General features: G+C 44.2%; 2 protein-coding genes across 4 annotated transcripts in view; both read right to left on the bottom strand.

Moving 5' to 3' along the window:
* Positions 1-398: 398 nt before the first annotated feature.
* LOC139542699 (transmembrane protein 115-like) lies at positions 399-4899 on the bottom strand. Its single transcript, XM_071348463.1, has 2 exons — positions 3090-4899; positions 399-2395 (listed from the first exon to the last, which is right to left on the bottom strand). The coding sequence occupies exons 1-2, from the start codon at positions 3944-3946 to the stop codon at positions 2164-2166; spliced, it is 1089 nt and encodes a 362-aa protein (XP_071204564.1). The 5' UTR covers positions 3947-4899; the 3' UTR covers positions 399-2163.
* Positions 4900-5145: 246 nt separating this feature from the next.
* The window catches only part of LOC139542703 (helicase ARIP4-like), a 101628-nt gene continuing 84976 nt past the window's right edge, over positions 5146-21797 (bottom strand). For all 3 annotated transcript variants that reach the window (XM_071348468.1, XM_071348470.1, XM_071348469.1), the window contains 13 exons: positions 21487-21620; positions 20730-20926; positions 19899-20241; positions 19149-19326; positions 16488-16700; positions 16150-16268; positions 15810-15925; positions 15436-15535; positions 15065-15270; positions 14213-14388; positions 12281-12477; positions 11550-11929; positions 5146-11411 (listed from right to left, as the gene is read on the bottom strand). In XM_071348468.1, coding sequence (XP_071204569.1) covers positions 10477-11411; positions 11550-11929; positions 12281-12477; positions 14213-14388; positions 15065-15270; positions 15436-15535; positions 15810-15925; positions 16150-16268; positions 16488-16700; positions 19149-19326; positions 19899-20241; positions 20730-20926; positions 21487-21620 — 3294 coding nt within the window. In that variant the 3' untranslated portion in view covers positions 5146-10476. The remainder of the gene's footprint in view (positions 11412-11549; positions 11930-12280; positions 12478-14212; positions 14389-15064; positions 15271-15435; positions 15536-15809; positions 15926-16149; positions 16269-16487; positions 16701-19148; positions 19327-19898; positions 20242-20729; positions 20927-21486; positions 21621-21797) is intronic.

Genomic DNA, 21797 nt, shown 5'->3' with positions numbered 1-21797 from the left:
GTCATCTAAAATATAGGTAACACCCGTTTAAAAAAAGTCTGGATAAGCATTTTTTAAATGCAATATAAAATACAGTACACTCATGTTGATTTCTGTTAACTGCTATGTGTCTTGGTAAAAACATGTTTTAAAGTAGGCTGGTAATCGTTTGAATTTGAACTACCCTTATCACAAATATAAGTCAAGCTAGATAAATTATTAATATTAGGTATTCCAATCTAAGTCACAGTTACCTAAATAAGGCAACGTGGAGTACCCCTGGGAAAGGTTGTCAGTTCAAAGCCCTTCATGACATACAATGAAACAGCTGTAGAGTATCACATACTGTGCTAACTGCTCCATCTAGTGGCAGCCTAAATAAATATCAGCTGACATGTGCTCTACTAGTACTACCTACCCAGTGTTGCAAAAAGACAATTTATTGTTACATGTCATACAATCATATTTTATTTCATATAGAGATAAACAAATAGATAAGAAACTAAAGAGGAATCTGCAATGGCCACAGTAGAAAGAAACACACCAATAGTGGAAATCCGGGAAAACTGTCCTGTGCAGGGACAATATGTGAAAACCAAGCCTTGAAGTCACCACCAACAAATTAAACAGAACTGCATCAGTATTGCCATCATTCACCACACCTAAACATTTCCAGTCAATCCACACAAACAGGTACTGCCACTAGCATTAACAAACCTCATAAATACACTATGTGTGTTAGATTAAGAGTGCAGTTCTTATCTTAACCAACATTGTGACAGATTAATAAGGGGACGAAAGAGAAACCAGAAAGGCTGCATTAAGGCTGCGTTTAGACAGGCATCCAAATTCTGATATTTTTCCACTAATTGGTATTTTGACCAATCACATCAGATCTTTTCACATCAGAGCTTTTTCAGAGCTGACCTGATTGGTCCAAAGACCAATTAGTGAAAAAAAAGTTTAGAATTGAGCTGCCTGTCTAAAGCTGCGTTTTGACCAACCAGGTCAGCTCTGAAAAATATCTGTGATTAGTTAAAAGACCAATTAGTGAAAAGAAAGTCAATAGGGCTGCCTGTGGGAATGTAGCCAAAGAAACAATTAAGAGATTGACAAAATGTTCCTTAGTGAGAAGAAAGCCTGTCAAGAGTGCATCAGTGACTATTGCTGTCATTGTCAAAAGCTGCTGAACTTTATCAGGGCAAACCAGTGAGAAATGACAGGAAGCCACCGTGTAAACAATCTAGTGCTCTCCCTCTCCCAGTTACACACTCATTCACCTAAATCCAAACACACACAAAACTTTCTGGCCAGAACAAAATATTCTGCCAGAACTCAAATCAACAGTATGAACAAAGAGGAAGACACACCCACATCCCCTTTATTCAATTATGGCTATGGTTCCCCATCTAGTAATCCAACTCTGACTCAGAGTAGTTGATATTCTGAAAATCACCTCAAGAATTCAGAGCAAAAGTAAACCCCTAAAAACAGGTACAGGAAACGCATCATCATCCACAGAGCAACTTGTCAAATTATCAGGTTTCCCACAAATTTAGGAAACATAAGATCTAACAGCGGTAAAACAGCTGTGGGGTAAACCTAGACTCATTTCAGTCTTTCAGTGATGGAGACAAGAGAAAAGACGTATATGACCGTGAAAAGTAAACACCCATCAGGACAAAAGGATGACCTAGAAAACCGCTGAGAATCTCTGTCCGTCTGCTGAAAGCTTACTCTGGGTCAATAGTAACACACAGCAACAGATGGGGAGTTTGCCAAGAGTCTCTGCTCCAGTCTAAGTGTCTCAGTCACAAAATCTGGGAGCCAGACGAGCAGCAGGTGTGGAGCAGCTGTCTTTTGGGGCAAAAGAGCTTTACGAAACACTTTGTGCACCCATTCAATACTTTATTTAGGAGAGACGCGAAGTGGTAGGTAGGGAGAGTCCAACCAATATGTTTGTACATTGCATTAACGTTTCAATGAACATATGCGGGTGGGCCCGGGGGAGCGATGGGTCCGTGATGCGATCTGTATACAATTTCGGGTAGTCAGACTAAAACTGATAGGCCTGACAATGTTGACAATGTGTCATAAACTGCTAGGGCTAATGTGTGCGTGTGTAGTCACTGTAGTGTATGCTAGTCAAAACTAAGCATGACTGAGTGTGTATCAGTGTGTCTGTTATGAGCGGGAGGGGGCGTCTTCAAAGCTGATAATGCTGGACTCCTGTCCCGTGGTGTTCTGGGAGCCGCTAGACCCCCCTGCTGGCGACGTTCTCTCCTGTCCCAAGAGCAGGGGAGTGTCGGTCCGAACTTCATCCTCATTGTCGTCCTCTTCGTCATCCATGCTTGGCCAGGTCGACTGGTCCTCCACCTTCTTCAGTCGCTCGTTTAGGGCCTTCAGCGCCAACTGCCTGTAAGACGATCAGAATTTTATTTAACTAGGCATGTCAGTTAAGAACAAATTCTTATTTACAATGATGGCCTACCAAAAGGCAAAATACCTCCTGCGGGGACGGGGGCTGGGATTTAAAATAATAATAATAATAACATAAATATAGGACAAAACACACACCTCGACAAGAGAGACAACACACCACTACATAAAGAGAGACCTAAGACAACAACATAGCAAGGAAGCAACACAACATGGTAGCAGCACAAAACATGGTACAAACATTATTGGGCACAGACAACAGCACAAAGGGCAAGGTAGAGACAACAATACATCATGCAAAGCAGCCACAACTGTCAGTAAGAGTGTCCATGATTGAGTCTTCGAATGAAGAGATTGAGAGAAAGAGCGAGTTATAAAATAAACAGTGTCTGCCCATTCCCAAGCAAGGGCAAGGCTGAGCAAATGTTTGCATTACATTATTGTATAGTAACTAATGTATTGTAACTAAATATCTTGGAGTCCCTTTCAAAACAGCCACTGATCCTCTCCAGGTGATGATACAGTATGTAGGCTTAACTGCCGTCTATGTAAACAAGGACATGAGTGTGACAGCTTGCAAGTGTCAACCAGAAAATGAAGCATGAGGTAAACAAATCTTGGTAAATGGATGCCTGTGTGTTTGTGTTTATTTGTGCCTCTAGAGCACTCACCTCCTCCTCTCTGCGTCCTGGGGGTCTGTCCCTGGCAGACTGATGGTGATGGAGGAAGGTGCCCCCACGTCGTAGCGCTTTACCATCTTCCTACAAACCTTGATCTTCACCAGGGCTGCGTGCACCAGGCCAGCCAGCAGCCCCACCACCGGCTGTACCACTTCAGGGAAGAAGGAGGCAAAGGCAAAGTGGTCTGACATGTCGCCACGGCCCCGGCTGTGCCTCTGGTAGAAGCGCAGGTAGACCCAGCCTGCCAGGGCGCCAAAGCTGTAGGCCGCCAGTGGGGCGGCACTCTCCAGCAGGCCTGAGAGGCAGAGCAGGGAAAAGCAGAGGAGGACCAGCGCCGGGGCAGCTTTGAGCCTCACCTGGGGAACCCGCAGCACCGTCGTATCCCCCATGGTCTGCTTAAGGGCCACCAACACCCCCCCGAGGAGGGCTGGTGTCCCGTGGACGCGCACCGCAAATAGGTAGTCCAGGTCGAAGGTGACAACATACGTGAGCAAGTAGGAGAGGCCAGCCAGGAGGCCTGCAGAGATGTTGACCACAGTGAAAAAGATGAGCAGCTCCAAGGCGCCCCACAGAGGCTCCAACAGCCGGCCACAGGCCATAACAGTCCCCACGTTGGCTGCCACTCCCCACACATGCTGCTCCACCACGGCATGGGTCACCAGGGTCCAGATCCAGAAGTTAGGGGGAAAGAGGTAGCCAGGTGTCACGCCCAGGGCATATGGAGTGTCAACTGCCCATGAGAGCAGGTACAGAAGGAGCACTATGGCACTTATGGACTTCACCACAACGCTCGTATTGGCTAATGCGCCAAAGAAGTGCTGTCGTGCAACTGGCAGATAGCGACTCATTGTGTGGTCTGTAGCAAGGGCCGATGAGTAAGTTTGTCTGACCCGCAGCTGCTCACGTGCTGGCCTTTTTTTAATTTTATTAGCAGTGCCAAGAATAACAAACGAAATCAGCAGAACCAGACAACATCCACTCTCTACAGTGAAGATTCATCCGGGAAATAATCTGATTAATCAATGCTAATTAATGGTTTACATAAACCTTTTGTCTCACTGTTCAAAACACTTGATGGAGCAACTTTCCTACCTTGCTGAAGTTACCTTGTTTCTGATTAGATAAGAGTAGTTGGGCTAATGTTAACGTAGCTAACGTTAGATAACTTACTAGCAAGCTAGCCGACACATTTAGCAACCTGCCAATTACTCTCAATTGACATTGAACGGTGTCATACTCGAAGTTTACATACAATTTAACTTCCCAATTAGTAAATAGCTACTTGACTTTAGAAATCATACCAAAAATTCCCAGATCTTCAACCAGCAAACGCTAGCTAACTAATAAACGTCATCAGCTTGCTGGCTAGCAAGCACTATGTGGAATAAGTAGTTAGCTAGGCTAACTAGCTAAGGAAGAAGTCAGACTGTTACGATGTTTTAAATCCACCATTATAGTTCATGAACGGATCAATCTCCATTTGATAAATGGGTTTGAGTTGTGTAACTACGAAAACTACAAAAATAAACAGTACCAGCTCCTTTTTTTCTCGCCTCGGCACAGACTAAATTAGTCTATCAGCTAGCTAACGTTAGAGGATTTCCTGCGTTAGCCAGCAAGCAACAGGCCGTCAAAACAATTGTGTCGAGGCGAACAATTAGAGATTCACGCAAAATTAATTAAGTCACTACGGTTTCAGAATGTCAGAAGTCTCTTGGGTTACTTCAACGTTATTCCGATATAAAGCAACAGATTTATTCGGGAATATTTTTTGTCTTGTGAGGCACTCCCAGCATTTCACACTGACCAACAACGCTTGCGCTGCCAGTGCCACCGTCACCAACACACGAAGCGTCAAGTCACGCCAGTTTGGTACACTAGTTGATTATGGGAAACATAGTTTTTTGTTGTTGCTAGATCCTTGAGCTCCATGTGGCAGGGAAGCCTATGGGTCATGGATAACTTTTTAAAATGTATTCAAACTGACATGTATTCAAAATGTTCTCTCTCCTCAAGCATCGATTCAAGAGACATAAAAATACTTGGATAACCACATACACATTCATTTTATTTAGTAATTAATTTCCATAATAAAAAAGATAATGACAGAAGAATTCACATTTCTCAAGACTTAAAAAAAGACAAAACCCTGACATCAGAATGCTACAAGAATCAAACATCACAGACGGAGCACTGGCAAAATCTGATCTGAAATCAACAGTGACGTAAAGTACTTAAGTAAAAATACTTTAAAGTACTACTTAAGTAGTTTTTAGGCGTATCTATACTTTACTATTTTGACTACTTTTACTTCACTACATTCCTAAAGAAAGCATTGTACTTTTGATTCCATACATTTCCCCTGACAACCAAAAGTACTTATTTAATTTTGAACTCTTAGCAGGAAAGGGAAACGGTGAAATTCACACACTTATCAAGAGAACACGCGGTCATGCCTACTGCCTCTGGTCTGGCGGACTCACTAAACACAAATGCATAATTTGTAAATAATGTCTGAGTGTGCCCCTGGCTATCTAAAAAAAAAAATATATATATATATTTTCACTACTTTTACTTTTAATACTTAAGTATATTTTAGCAATTACATTTACTTTTGATACTTAAGTATATTTAAAAACAAATACCTTTAGACTTTTACTCAAGTAGTATTTTACTGGGTGACTAACTTTTACTTGAGTAACTTTCTATTAAGGTATCTATACTTTTACTCAAGTTTAACCATTGGGTACTTTTTCCACCACTGGAAATCAAACTAAGATAACGTTAATAGCTCACTGGCAGAAAATGCAAAGTGGGTAATGGTTGGCTACCACAGAAGCCCAAGTGAGTGACCTTTGACTAGCTAAGAACAATGGTGCGTATGCAAGTAAGCATTTTGTTGGACGAAGTATACAATGTGTGTCCCGTACATACGACTAATAAAACTTGAAACAAACTGGAAACTGTCCTCTGTGAAGACATCCATACAAATGTATACACCCTTAAACAACACAATCATGTGAAAAATAAACACTATTAAAATGACCTTGTCCACTTACAGTGCTGAAAACATGAGACTAAAAGACCATTCTATCAAGACCCAGATGAGACATGCAAGGATCTGGGATGCCTCAGTGGAAGAACAAGAGCGCTAGCCACACGCCGGACACAACTGTACTGCTCTGATGTGTGTTTCAAATGTCGTCACCTTTTTGCATATTGATCAAATTCTCTCAGAATAACAGTTCTGCTTCTACAGAATCAAAGATAAACCACGGGTACAGTGAGGTTAAATCATGAGTGTGCGATGATGGCGAGGGGAACAATTTGACTGAACCAAATACATGTGAATGCTTGACTTATGTAAAGGCCAAGGGCAAGCAACTCAAACGCTGAAATCCTTCAATAAACATTTAAACATGAATATCCAAGGTACTAGGACATGTAAGAAGACCCAAACTCAGCCAAAGAACCAGGGCAGTGTAACATAGATATTCCCAGATCTCTGCCTGCATCTACCATTCCCAAGGCGTTAAAACCTTACAGTATAGATCAGAGGGCAACACAGAGCTACAACACCAAAGAGCGGTAAACAAGTCAAGTGACATCCAGTCCACTATGGCCAAGTTTCATGGAATAAGCAGACATCATGGAATTCCTTTTACATAAGATACTGTATGTTGGGTCCATTTAAATTCTTATTTATTTTTCAAATAAGTATTATCATAATGAGAAGATAAAAGCACTTGTTTTTAAATACAATTTAACAGATTCTGCTTGCATAGCTAATGATGAAATCTAAGGCTTGTAAGTAATTAAAGCAACTGTCCAGTGAAAATCTCCCTTTTAAAAGTTAATATTCTGTTAACTCATACAGTGGCCAAAAAAACACTTAAAACATCACCTCAAACTTGTATCTCAAACAAACATTTCCTCAGAGGATGAGCTGGCCAATCAGCAGTCTACTTGCCCACACCATGTGACCGGTATAAGCCCACACCATTCCAACATAGAAAAGCTGCTTTTCTATGTTGGAATGGTGTGGGCAAGTAGACTGCTGATTGGCCATTCTTAATTACAATTTTTTGGAAGGATAATTTAAGTAATATGGTAGTTAATTATAAGTCATTTCTATGCAATATGAATTAACTATATAGGTCATATATGGGGGTGGCAGGTAGCCTAGTGGTTAGAGCGTTGGACTAGTAACCGAAAGGTTGCAAGATCAAATCCCCATGCTGACAAAGTAAAAATCTGTTGTTCTGCCCCTGAACAAGGCAGTTAACCCACTGTTCCTAGGCTGACATTGAAAATAAGAATTTGTTCTTAACTGACCTGCCTAGTTAAATAAAGGTTAAAAAAATATATGTCATAGAAATCTAGAAACACTGGACAGTTACTTTGAGATATGATTGGTAAAGTCTATGTAAATCATTTCAGTTTCGTAGTCAAAACATGCAATCATCGGCTTGCAGACAGCTCATGTCACCAAAGCTAATATAAACACTAAAAGCATGCAATAGACAACTATGAATTAATTTTAAATACAGAACAGTAAACCAGTCTCTGTGTAACGATTTCAGTTTTGTTTGAACCTGTTGCTATGGATTGTCGTCTAGGACAGGAGATTGAGTTGAGCTATACTCAATTTTGCCCTCTTCATCTGATTTTAGGTAATGTCATCTGATGGACATGTCTCTAGACTATATGCTCAGTTTCAGACACAGTGTCTATTCCCCCCCAACCAAGTTGAAAAGAACATCAGTTTAGTGAAAGAGTTACTTATGTTGAACTCGTGCTTGAGAATCTGTGTCATTAATTAGAGTAACTGTTATCAAAGTAAATGAAATTGAAATGCCATTCAAAACATGATTTTATTTTATTTTGAAACTAAATTTTCTTTATCTAAAAGCCTGTTACATGTCCATTCACTAACTACATACAGGCTCTTCCAGCCATTCTCCTCAAGACAGCAGCTTGACTTTAATAAATGGAATTAAGAGAGTCAGTTGGTCGCCGACTGAATTGATTTATAAATAAATACTTAAATTCATGTAGAAATCTATGGGGAAAAAACAGTTGGTTCAACAACCGAAGATTAATGAATACTGAGGAAACTACCTTTCATTTGCAATTAGGATAGATAGATTCACATGAACATCTGTATGATATGAACATAAATAAAAACAAAACAAAAGCACTGGATTCAATTTTCTATCTGCTAATGAGTGGTTCGACCACCTTGACTGGTTGGTCCTGAAATTCACACACTTATGGGTCAGACGTCTATTAATATCGCATTTCTCAAGTCATGTAACACGTATCGACGTGTTCTAGTAAATGAACATAAAAATGTCCCTTACAAAAACAGAACAAAAAAAGGAATGAATAAATATGCACTGTCATAAATAAAAGTGGTACATAATAAAAGTGGTACATAAAAAAATAAAAAGACCAGGTCAGTTAACACCTTAAGTATGGTATGAAAAGATGAACAAGTCTGATGATGTAAGGGTCTCATAATAAATGCAATTACTGGAGTTTAAAGCTCTTGCTGAAGAGACTCAAGGCTAGGGACTTGGTGGAGGTGGTGGGCTGGGCTTCCCAAAGTGTTGGGTAGTTGCCGCGTTCACATGCTAGTCGGAAAGTCAGAGATTTCCCGACTTGCTAATTGATTGTAGTTATACACATGCTGCGTTCAACCAGTTAGCAAGTTGGACATTTCCGAGCTTCCTAGTTCCGACTAGCACGTGAATGCGGCATGAGACAGTAGGCGGCCTACGTATGTAATGAGGGGGGCAATAACACAGTCAGCAGTAACAGAAATGAAAAGTTCTGTTGTTTATTAAACAGAACCAGGTCACAGACCTGACTCCCCCCTCTCTAAATCAATATACTTTGAATACTTAACCTTTGTTACACAGTGAAGTCTTAAGCCAGCATCATCTTTACAATGAGCTTACTAAGTCTATAATGACAAACTGTGACCAAATTAGGGAAAGAAACCCTCTTCTCTAGGCCAATAGCAGTTGACGGTGACGTTTGGTCGCTTCAGAGAATGATCCTCTCTGAAGAGTGCTATAAGTTGTACTTTTTTTGGCACAGCTATTTTTGACTTCTCTCAAATGATTTTGGTTTGACAATGATCTCTTGAACCCTGTTTGTTTTTCCATTGAAATCACATACGCCAAAGATGAGAAAAAGGAACTGAAAACGAGTGTTCATGCTATCCACAAGGCAGAGCGAGTCATTATGACAGAAGTTCTCTACTCTAGAACCCTTGGGTACACGATGCAGAAACAGACAGAGAAGTAGACAGGTGACCCACCTGACCACCAGAGGGTTCATGGGTTATATTTGCATCACTTAGCAAAGCTACAGTAAGACTATGGGTGAGATCCAGGTCCTAGGACTGCCCGTCTCGCTGTTTCTCTACTCCCACTAGGTAACATTCAGACAGACAGTGGCAAGGCATTTTCAATTCAGCTCCCTTCGGACAGTTGGAGCTTAGCAAGATCACAGTTTTCACATCGTCGCCTGTAGATGATGTGTATATTTGAAAAATGTAGATGACATATCAAAAATCGAAATCAGATCTTCCCAAGTGTGATGCCTGTCCCCAAGGTCTGCGTTAAAGTCGTAAATAAGCATACATTCTTTGAGTTTAAGGTTTTTGACTTAGTTTTTCACCCAACAAAGAGCCTAACTGTTTCTTTGAGTTGAGTCTCAAGTAGGCAATTGTCTGAAAAACGAAACGCAGTAAATTCAAGGGCAAATCAAATCAATTTTGAAAACAGTTGTGACATGTTTAGAGTACGACTACTATATAAAATAATATTCAGTAGCATATAATGACAATCAAGAACAATATCATGTAACTGATATTTTGCGCCATACAATAATTACTACCAACTTCGTATATAAAATTGACATATTAACTCTAGTCTATTGTCAGTTAGTTATTAACCTAGTCTGTCATCAACTGTTGGGATTTTTTTTTTTTTATAGAAGACAAAGAAGTGATTTGCAGGTCCAAACCCAGCAGTCGCTTGTTTCAGTGATTTGCAAATGCCAGTACAGGACAACATTTTGGAAGCCCCAAGTTCATTTTTCTTCATCATATACGTTCAGATTTGTCTTACATTTTTAAAATAAGATATTCAGCATAAGGATTTGGTGCTTGGTCCAGTCTGTTATATTCCAACACAGATTCTCGTTTTCTGAAAGGTGTGCATGTTGCATTTGGGATGGGGAATAGGTCTTAGTGGAGGAGGTGGGCTTGGTTGTCCCTTCCCTTTCTCTTCAGCTCTCCAAGCCCCAGCAACTCCACTAACTGTCCCCTACAACCCACATGCCTCTTTCCTACGGTTGGAGGCTCTCATTGTCCCATCACCTCAATGACATCATCATCATCTTTATTGTCGTTGTTGCTGTCTGAGCTGCTTCCACCGGCGTTCTCTGCCGAGCCGTGGGCAACAGAGCAACCCAGCCCTGCCCCCATCAGGCCGGAGGAGGAGGGGAAGTGGGAGAAGAAGCTGGAGCCAGCGGGGCCAGGGGTGGCGGCCGGTAGCTCCCTGGGGAGCAGCAAGTTAGGATACATGCACAGAGACTGGCCGTAGGACATGGGGAAACCTGGGGGCAGCATGCCAGCCATACCAGCACTCAGCATGAAAGGAGCTAGGGAGGCCGAGTCAGGGGCAGACGAGGAGGTGATGGTGGAGGAGGATCTAGGTAGGGTGCCGCCCCCCAAGCCGAAGGGGTCGGGAGTCATGGGGAACATGAGATGGTGGTCACCCTGCTGGCTGTGGGACTGGAAGTAGGGCAAGCCGGCCCCCATGAATATGGGGTGCCCCATGGAGCCCAGCATGGCTGGGTTGAGGCCCATGGGTGGGAGGTCATAGCCCGCCGCGAAGGGAAAAGCCTGGGGGGGCAACTGGGCCGAGGTGCGCTTGCTGGGGGCCGGCTGCTTTTTGTTGGCCCGTTCGACGTTGGACGGGGTGCAGGCCTTGCGCTTGGTGCCCCTCAGGTCCAGGGCAGCAATGGCATCTGTGCTGGGCTTGGCCGGGGCGGAGGCATCGCTCCAGGGCTTGGCATGGCTAGTCATCCTGCTGCCATTGTTGCTCTCCGCCGGCGCCTTCTCCTGTGGAGCCGCTGCACCTGCAGACGAAGCCTTGGAGCCCTGCTGATGCTGGGCCTTGATTCTGGTTGCAGCCTCGTATCTCTGGAGTTCACTCAGGATTTCAGGGCTGTCGGGGGAGAGCAGGCGAGTCACACAGCCGTTGGCGGAGGCGTCCTCCGATACCTTCTGGGTGTCTGAGGTAGGGAAGGTAAGACAGACGGGTCAGATACTTCTCCAGACTAAACGAAACCATCAGCACTGGATAAAAACAGATCCATACGGACCAAATGAGTAGAAACTATACTGACTAAAGGTTGAGTTGGGATTGCTACCTTTGGGTGCAGCAGCTGAGCTCTCTTCCCCTGCCTTGGGCTTGCTTCTAGTGCGGATGGCAAATATCCTCCCATCACAAGTCCTGATGTAGGTCCCTTTCGTTCCTCTGATGACGTGGATGCTCTCTCCTGCACTGATACTGGCCTTAACATCAGTTGAACTGTTGGTTTCAGGTATCACGATATCTGTGGTGGTGACGATCTTCTGGACGAATACGCCCGCCTTTTGCAGGTAGTTGACGGGAAAGCCCGAGCTGGAGTCGGAGTCTGCTGTGGGGGCAGAGCTGTGAGACGCCTGGCGAGGCATCGTGGGAATTGGAGTCGACTGAACTGGGCGGACACTGGCCACCGGCTTCTCATCTTGTCGGGGGAGTGGGCGCCTGAAGCGGGGTAAGGGAGAGTAAAGATGACAGGGTGGGGTATTGGCAGTCCGAATTGAGAGTGGAGGGTTAAAGATTTTATCAACAGTTTAAACTTTGGAATTCAAAACTTGGTGTCACATTAGGTATCTCTCTCTAGTTCTTCATGGAACCATGAAGTGCTACCTTCTCCTGGACCTGTTGTTCTGGGTTTCTTCCTTTTAGGGAGTTTTCCTAGACACTTTGCTTCTGCATTGTTTGCTAATCTGGGTATCTGACGTAAAAAGGGCTTTACAAAATACATTTGATTGACTGTATGCAACTGTAGTATTGTTACTGAGAAAACGTGTACGTCTTTGGGGACCATCTCACCAGTTGCGCTGGCTGAAGGCAGGGATATTTGTCAGGCTCTGGTCGCTGGCAGGGTAATAGTGGGCATAAGAGGGGCGCGTGTAGGGCACCGACGCACGCTTCTCATCCTCGTAGCTCTTCTTGGCGGCCTTCTTCTCGGCTTTGGTGAGTTTCATCTCCCATCGCTCCATCAGGAGAGACTCGTGGTGAAAGGGTTGCTGGAGAGACAGACATGGAGAGTAGTTGAAGTCAAATTGCTCTCTAAGTATAATATGCCTTCATGTAGGTTATAATTCTGGATAGAACTGTTAATAAAGTAGCATTTTGATGAGAGTGAGAGTTCAATGTGAAAATGATGGGTTGAGACAGAGTCTGTCCATGATTCAGCGAGCTAGGTGTATGTATCATGTGGATAAGTATCAACTTATGAGTAGACAGTATAGATGTGTGTAGTGTATATAGATATGTATATCTAGTTTGGTTCTAACCTTGGTGATCAGGTTTAGGTAGAGTGTATAATACAGACTGGTGTGCATATAGCTACAGTTGAAGTCAGAAGTTTACATACACTTAGGTTGGAGTCATTAAAATGAGTTTTTCAACCACTCCACAAATTTCTTGTTAACAAACTATAGTTTTGGCAAGTCAGTTAGGACATCTACTTTGTGCATGACACAAGTCATTTTTCCAACAATTGTTTACAGATGTTTACATACACCAAGTTGACTGTGCATTTAAACAGCTTGGAAAATTCCAGAAAAAGATGTCATGGCTTTAGAAGCTTCTGATAGGCTAATTGACATCATTTGAGTCAATTGGAGGTGTACCTGTGGATATATTTCAAGGCCTACCTTCAAACTCAGTGCCTCTTTGCTTGACATCATGGGAAAATCAAAAGAAATCAGCCAAGACCTCAGAAAAACATTTGTAGACCTCCACAAGTCTGGTTCATCCTTGGGAGCAATTTCCAAATGCCTGAAGGTACCACTTTCATCTGTACAAACAATAGTAAGCAAGTATAAACACCATGGAACCATGCAGCCGTCCTATCGCTCAGGAAGCAGAAGCGTTCTGTCTCCTAAAGATGAACGTACTTTGGTGCGAAAAGTGCAAATCAATCCCAGAACAACAGCAAAGGACCTTGTGAAGAAACTGGAGGAAACAGGTACAAAAGTATCTATATCCACAGTAAAACGAGTCCTATATCGACATAAACTGAAAGGCCGCTCAGCAAGGAAGAAGCCACTGCTCCAAAACCGCCATAAAAAAGCCAGAATACGATTTGCAACTGCACATGGGGACAAAGATCGTACTTTTTGGAGAAATGTCCTCTGGTCCGATGAAACAAAAATAGATCTGTTTGGCCATAATGACCATCGTTATGTTTGGAGGAAAAAGGGGGAGGCTTGCAAGCCGAAGAACACCATCCCAACCGTGAAGCACAGGGGTGGCAGCATCATGTTGTGGGGGTGCTTTGCTGCAGGAGGGACACTGGTGCACTTCACAAAATAGATGGCATCATTAGCAAGGAAAATGATGTGGATATATTGAAGCAACATCTCAAGACATCAGTCAGGAAGTTAAAGCTTGGTCGCAAATGGTCTTCCAAATGGACAATGACCCCATACTTCCAAAGTTGTGGCAAACTGGCTTAAGGACAACAAAGTCAAGGTATTGGAGTGGCCATCACAAAGCCCTGATCTCAATCCTATAGAAAATTTGTGGGCAGAACTGAAACTGGTGCGAGCAAGGAGGCCTACAAACCTGACTCAGTTACACCAGCTCTGTCAGGAGGAATGGGCAAAAATTCACCCAACTTATTGTGGGAAGCTTGTGGAATGCTACCCGAAACGTTTGACCCAAGTAAATTTTTTTAAAGGCAATGTAAACTTCTGACCCACTGCAGGCCTGTGATGTAGTGTGTGTTTATAGATGTGTATATAGGTGTATTACCTTGGTGACAAGGTGAGGGTAGAGCTGGCAGGCCTGTCTGATGCCCGTCTCTATCTCCTGGTGGGGCTGTAGTTGCACAAGTGACACGTCAGGCTCCTCTTCCACGAAGTGCAGCAGAGACTCCACCTCCCTTCGCGTGAACGACAGCACCGGGTTCAGGTCATCCACCACTCGGTCTTCAGAAAGGAGGGATGGATGGAGTCAAGAAAGGGGGTAACACTGTATGTCTAGGGCAGGGGTGGGCAATTCCAGTCCTTGACGGCCTGATTGGTGTCACAGTTTTGCCCCAGCCCCAGCTAACACACCTGACTCCAATAATCACCTAATCATGATCTTCAGTTTAGAATGCAATTTGATTAATCAGCTGTGTTTCATAGGGATGGAGAAAATGTGTGACACCAATCAGGCCCTTCGAGGACTGAAGTTGCCCACCTCAGGTCTAGGGCCATCAACAGCTGCATTGATTGGCGCGCGAAGGGATCACTAACAAGTTAAGACGCTCTAAATCAAACCCACAACCCTGGTGTTGCAAGCGCCATGCTCTACCAACTAACAATGGCAAACTATGTCAAAGTGCACTTGGAGTGCACTTAGCCTGAGAGGAGTCTGACAGATCACAGGACTGCTGCACTTCGCAGCACACACACTGTTTTGCATGCTAGTGAAGTGGACTGGGCCAGCTGAAGTGCCCTTAACAGTGTAGGCTTATAGTAAGAGTAGATTAAAAATATTGATAGCAGATGACCATGTAATAGTAGGCCCAGTAAACATGGCTGGAGGAAGCAGAGGTGTAGTCTGTATGAAGTCAGTATCCATTCTATTATGTGTTTGTTTGGTTCGCTGGTTACTCACCGGACATGCCCTGCTTGGAGATCTGTCGGTCGTAGATCTTCTTCTCCAGGGTGAAGTCACAGACCAGGCGGTAGATATGGCAGGGTTTCTTCTGGCCGTAGCGGTACACCCGACATACGGCCTGGGCGTCGTGACAGGGGTTCCAGGAGGCATCAAACACCACCACGCGGTTAGCCCCGATCAGGTTCACCCCCAGACAGCCAGCCCTGAGGATGGGGAGAAGCACACGTCACTGACCTGATGTTTATGTGCATGTGTATGTGTGTGTGTGTGTTTGTAACTAGTGTGGTTACTAGTGTGACTATACATAAGTATGATTACAAACAAATGACAATTATTTCTACCAGTGTGTTCCTGTGAAGGTCTTTTACCTGGTGGACAGCAGAAAGATCAAGGCGGAGGTGTTGGACGGGTCGTTGAACTGGTTGATGAGCCTCTCTCTCTCTGAAGCAGATGTGCTCCCATCCAGTCCTAAAGAGACAAACCATAAAAAGGAAGTCAATCCATTTCTCCAACACACAGGAACAACCAGTTTTTACCCAAGGGCTTCATACATAGAATGATGGCAAAATATCAATATCCCCAGCAGGTGGCGATAGTCAATGTAAATCAACGGGAAAAGTGGCACCATGGGATTGGGGAGGCTGAATACATTTGTATAGCTTCAGTAAAAGACACTACTGGACAAGTGGAGTAACAGAGACATGGTGACAGCGGTGGTTGTCATGGGAACATGGACACTTACTGTAGTAGTTGTGGTTGCGGACCCAGTTTTGGTTGTAGCCCTCTCTGGCGCTGCCTGCCAGTATGGGCCTCTTGGCCAGGAACTCCTCGATGACTGACAGGGTGGACAAACTCTGACTGCACGAGAAACAGTGGAGGGAGGGTTACGGTGAGGAGGGGTGCTTGGAAATTACAGTGAAACTAATTTAACCATTTGAGAAGTTTGTCTGTCTGTGCTTCGGCCTTAGTCTTCGTGGAATATGTTGCGTTGCAACAGTTGTTTTAAAGGAACTGAAAGGAAAACTTGAAAAACGTAAGATCAAAACAGTAAAACAACTGTGAGGTTCTGTTTCTGTGCCTACCTGAAAACCAGGATCTTGTCTCCCTTCCTCACACTCTCGTCGATCAGGTGGAACAGCAGGACCATCTTAGCAGAGTTCTCCAAGAGCCCGGGTTTATAGTCAGACATGATCTCCTTCGCCTGAGAGAGAGAGGAGATGAGGTAACAGAACAGTAGTGTAGTTGTAGTGCACAGTTTAGGGTAATAACCTGTTTTGTACTGAAACCTACGACAGAATCCGTTCTAAATGAGCGGCCCTCAAGTTGTTTTCCAACCGTCATAAATCCATGATGACTCAACCCCCTGCCACTTAAACTGAATGGAAAAACAAAAACATGGTAGTGAAGTGTGGCTGCGTACCCATTCGTAGGTGATGACCTGGTTGGCCTTCTCCTGCAGAGCGTTGAGACTCAGCCCTCCGATGCTGTTGGGGTCCTCCGAGGTCTTGCCCTTCTGGTTGGGGGCTGGGCAGCGGGCGTGGCCGTTGGTGATGTCATCCAGGTCCAGGTCCTGCTCATTGGCCAGATTCTCCTTCTGCAGCGCCTCGTACAGCACGTCTGGGTGGTTCCAGATCTGGTAGAGGAAGACATTATTCCAACATTAGGATGACGTCTGAATGAAATGTGGACATGTAGTACACAGCATGTGACATACAGTGCATTGGGAAAGTATTCAGACCACTTGACTTTTTCCACATTGTTACGTTACAGCCTTATTCTAAAATGGATTAAATAGTTTCCCCCCCTCATCAATCTGGTGTGTAGATTGATGAGGGGGAAAAAACGATTTCATCCATTTTAGAATAAGGCTGTAACGTATTTTACTTTCCCAATGCACTGTACATCACACGCTATGTACATGTCCACATTTCATTCAGACGTCATCCTAATATTGTTATAATACCACATCATTTCAAACTGAAATATCACCTTTACATAAGTATTTAGACCCTTTACTCAGTACTTTGTTGAAGCACCTTTTTCAGCGATTACAGCCTCGAGTCTTCTTGGGATGACGCTACAAGCTTGGCACACCGGTATTTCGGGAGTTTCTCCCATTCTTCTCTACAGATCCTCTCAAGCTCTGTCAGGTTTCAACGGAAACAGGATGCACCTGAGCTCAATTTCGAGTCTCATAGCAAAGGGTCTGAATAGTTACAGTGGGGAGAACAAGTATTTGATACACTGCCGATTTTGCAGGTTTGCCTACTTATAAAGCATGTAGAGGTCTCAATTTTTTTATCATAGGTACACTTCAACTGTGAGAGACGGAATCTAAAACAAAAATCCAGAAAATCACATTGTATGATTTTTAAGTAATTAATTTGCATTTTATTGCATGACATAAGTATTTGATACATCAGAAAAGCAGAACTTAATATATTTGGTACAGAAACCTTTGTTTGCAATTACAGAGATCATACGTTTCCTGTAGTTCTTGACCAGGTTTGCACATACTGCAGCAGGGATTTTGGCCCACTCCTCCATACAGACCTTCTCCAGATCCTTCAGGTTTCGGGGCTGTCGCTGGGCAATACGGACTTTCAGCTCCCTCCAAAGATTTTCTATTGGGTTCAGGTCTGGAGACTGTATCGCGAGATGGCTAGGCCACTCCAGGACCTTGAGATGCTTCTTACGGAGCCACTCCTTAGTTGCCCTGGCTGTGTGTTTCGGGTCGTTGTCATGCTGGAAGACCCAGCCACGACCCATCTTCAATGCTCTTACTGAGGGAAGGAGGTTGTTGGCCAAGATCTCGCGATACATGGCCCCATCCATCCTCCCCTCATTACGGTGCAGTCGTCCTGTCCCCTTTGCAGAAAAGCATCCCCAAAGAATGTTTCCACCTCCATGCTTCACGGTTGGGATGGTGTTCTTGGGGTTGTACTCATCCTTCTTCTTCCTCCAAACACGGCGAGTGGAGTTTAGACCAAAAAGCTCTATTTTTGTCTCATCAGACCACATGACCTTCTCCCATTCCTCCTCTGGATCATCCAGATGGTCATTGGCAAACTTCAGACGGGCCTGGACATGCGCTGGCTTGTGCAGGGGGACCTTGCGTGCGCTGCAGGATTTTAATCCATGACGGTGTAGTGTGTTACTAATGTTTTATTTTTGAGACTGTGGTCCCAGCTCTCTTCAGGTCATTGACCTGCCGTGTAGTTCTAGGCTGATCCCTCACCTTCCTCATGATCATTGATGCCCCACGAGGTGAGATCTTGCATGGAGCCCCAGACCGAGGGTGATTGACCGTCATCTTGAACTTCTTCCATTTTCTAATAATTGTGCCAACAGTTGTTGCCTTCTCACCAAGCTGCTTGCCTATTGTCCTGTAGCCCATCCCACCCATGTGCAGGTCTACAATTTTATCCCTGATGTCCTTACACAGCTCTCTGGTCTTGGCCATTGTGGAGAGGTTGGAGTCTGTTTGATTGAGTGTGTGGACAGGTGTGGACAGGTAACGAGTTCAAACAGGTGCAGTTAATACAGGTAATGAGTGGAGAACAGGAGGGCTTCTTAAAGAAGAACTAACAGGTCTGTGAGAGCCGGAATTCTTACTGGTTGGTAGGTGATCAAATACTTATGTCATGCAATAAAATGCAAATTAATTACTTAAAAATCATACAATGTGATTTTCTGGATTTTTGTTTTAGATTCTGTCTCTCACAGTTGAAGTGTACCTATGATAAAAAAATTGAGACCTCTACATGCTTTATAAGTAGGCAAACCTGCAAAATCGGCAGTGTATCAAATACTTGTTCTCCCCACTGTATGTAAATAAGGTATCTGTTTTTCATTTGTAATAAATTTGCAAACATTTCTAATAAACATTTTTTCTTTGTCATTATAGGGTATTGTGTGTAGATTGGTGAGGATTTAAAAAAAATGTAATCCATTTGAAGAATAGTGCTGTAACGTAACAAAATGTGGAAAAAGTCGAGGGGTCTGAATACTTTCCGATTGCACTTCCCACATTTATTTCACTCCTGTGTATGACAAAACAGACACAGACAGGCATGCACACCTTGCAGCACACGCAGAAGGCCTTGAGTGGGTTAAGGCTGAGCCAGCCGCTGTTGCCTGCCTCTCTGAAGCGGTTCATAAACTCTGTGTAGAGGGCCCTCTGCAGGGGCGACAGGCGCACCATGATCACATGCTCGTCCTTGGAGGGGAGCTGGTCTCTCAGCACGTTATGGCCACGCCTGGGAACAAACACAAGCACAACCAGAGCTAGACCACAAATATTTATGCCATATAGATCTCATCTACATTCATGAACAAACACAACCATTATCAGACTTCAACTAAAATATCCATTGAAAGTACTTTTTAGTCCAGGAATAGACTGGGGTGGCAGGTAGGCTAGCAGTTATAGAGGTGAGCCAGTAACTGGAGGGTTGCCAGTTAAAATTCCGGGTCCGAAAGGAAAAATCTGGCGGGTAATGAGCTGGCAATCAGAGGGTTGCTGTTATCAAAATCCAAGATGCCTTTGCCTGCCGTTGTGTCCTTGAGCAAGGCTCTTAACCCCCCACAACAACAGCTCCGCAGGCGACCAGTGTGGCAGCACTGTACCTCTCCAAAAACCCTGTATGTGTATGTATGCATGTGTGTTTACGGAGGGGCTGGGTAAAAGCAGAAGTCAAATTTCGGCTGCAATTGACCAATAAAGTAATCTTAAGATTTAATCGGAGAGAAGGAAACTTGCCTATAAAGTATAAAGAGAATACTGTAGTAGCAACAGTTCATGTGGGTTATAACCAGCTCTCATTCTCACCTCTGGACGAAGCCTTCCAGCAGGCTATGGAGGACATGACTTCGGTATCTCATCAACCGGACGTCCTGAGGCGTGCTGTCCACACACTGCCCGTTCAGAATGGGCCTCTCAAACATGTTACTGAACTCCTGCCTGGTACCTAGGAAATCAGGCCTGACAAAGTCCACCATGCACCAGTACTCTATCAGGTTGTTCTGGAGTGGGTATCCCGTGAGGACCACACGTCTCCGGGTACGAATATTCTTCAGGGCCTGCGAGGTGCTGGCGTGGCAGTTCTTAATGCGGTGGCCCTCGTCACAGATCACCACGTCCGGGCCTGGGCGAGACAGGGCCTTCTCTATGTCTTCAGGAGGGTAGAGGAATGTCAAGTTAGAGCTATTTCAGGAACAATGGAAGTCCAACCAGTCCCAGATTGCCTAGTTAAATGAAGGTTAAATCCAATAAAAAAGCCATGACGGTAAGATGTGTATGTAGGACTGATCAAAGCATTTACTTTACGTTCCATTTATCTAAGTGACTCATGTTATCGGAGTCACTCATGATGAAGTCATACTAAATTGATGTCGTGACTGGATAACTGGAAACCCATGCACTCGTACACACATCCTGGAGCACATGAAAAATGTCTAACAAAATGTTATCTAACATGGGTTCTAACAAAGGGTTAAACATTAGGATCTCTCAAAATCCAAATGTGCAGATGATCTTGGTTTGATGAAAGAAAAACTGCCATAAGCTGCTGGTTTGAAAACTCTGAAAAGCTCAGGCCATGACTGACATTAGTGTCGATTGACAGGTGTCACTCTGAGGTGACCTTTTTGACCTACTGACCTTTGAGGAGCTCCTGCTGCCGGTCCTCTTCGTCCAGGTCAATGACCACTGGTCCTTGGGGCTTCTTGGACTTCTTCTTCCGGCCCGCCACAAAGCTCTTCTTCAGGGACAGCAGGCGGTACATCTCATACCCCATCAGGAGCACGCCGCCATCCAGCGACCAGTCAGAGATCACCTTCGCTCTGCTGGCCGTGGTTCTGAAAGAGAAAAGAGAGAGAGAGAAAAAGAGATGAGAGCGAAAAGAGGGAAAGAAAGATAGCACATCAGTGACAATGTTCCACACATAATAGCATAGGCATTTAGAGACACATTTATTTATTATTTATTTATAGGAACAGTGGGTTAACTGCCTTGTTCAGGGGCAGAATGACATATTTTTACCTTGTCAGCTCAGGGATTCGATCTAGCAGCCTGTCGGTTACTGGCTCAATGCTCTAACCACTAGGCTACCTGCCGCCCCAGTGTATATACCTAAAGATGACCTGCATTATATCTTAATCAAACCTTCTTGCTAAAGGTCTTGATAGTTGATGTACTTTAAATGCCTTACGTAGTTCATGTAGTTACACACTTGGGCGATAGATGAGTCATGTTTGTACATACATTTATTTTTAGAGACAGATCCCTGGCAGTTGTGTGATAGAAGCAGAGCTTATAGTCACTCACAAACACAAACCATGATCATGGCTAAAAGGCTTCAGCTTTGAAATTGGAAGTAGTGGACTATCCCTGTTCCCAGAGAGGACGGGAAACTTACTTGTGCTCGTCATTCAGGATGTGGACCTTGAAGATGCGCGGGGAGAAGTGGGCGGGGTTGATGTCTGCAGGTAATGCCTCAGAGGAAGGGACCCAGAGGTTAAACTCAGCCAGCCAGTTCTGTAACGTGTTGACCTGTAGCGAGATGGGTAGAGAGGGAGAGAGAGAGGGGTAGTGAGAGAGGGGTAAGTGAGAGAGGGGTAGAGAGAGAGAAAAAGGTTCAGAGGTAGAGAGCGAGAAGAAGAGAGAACACAGAGAGAGCGAGGTAGAGAGAGAGAGCGAGGTAGAGAGAGAGAGCGCGTGAGGTAGAGA

This window comes from Salvelinus alpinus, chromosome 17, assembly GCF_045679555.1.
Source record: "Salvelinus alpinus chromosome 17, SLU_Salpinus.1, whole genome shotgun sequence".
Classification (NCBI taxonomy): Eukaryota; Metazoa; Chordata; class Actinopteri; order Salmoniformes; family Salmonidae; genus Salvelinus; species Salvelinus alpinus.
Note: the sequence above shows the minus strand (reverse complement) of the source record. Positions and strands in the feature narration are given on the sequence as shown.

Bases quoted from the DNA above. Each gene is read 5' to 3' on its own strand.
- LOC139542699 (XM_071348463.1), bottom strand. From the start codon at position 3,946: ATGAGTCGCTATCTGCCAGTTGCACGACAGCACTTCTTTGGCGCATTA. The intron at 2,396-3,089 runs GTGAGTGCTCTA...ATCGTCTTACAG, and splicing joins CAGGACGCAGAGAGGAGGAG to GCAGTTGGCGCTGAAGGCCC.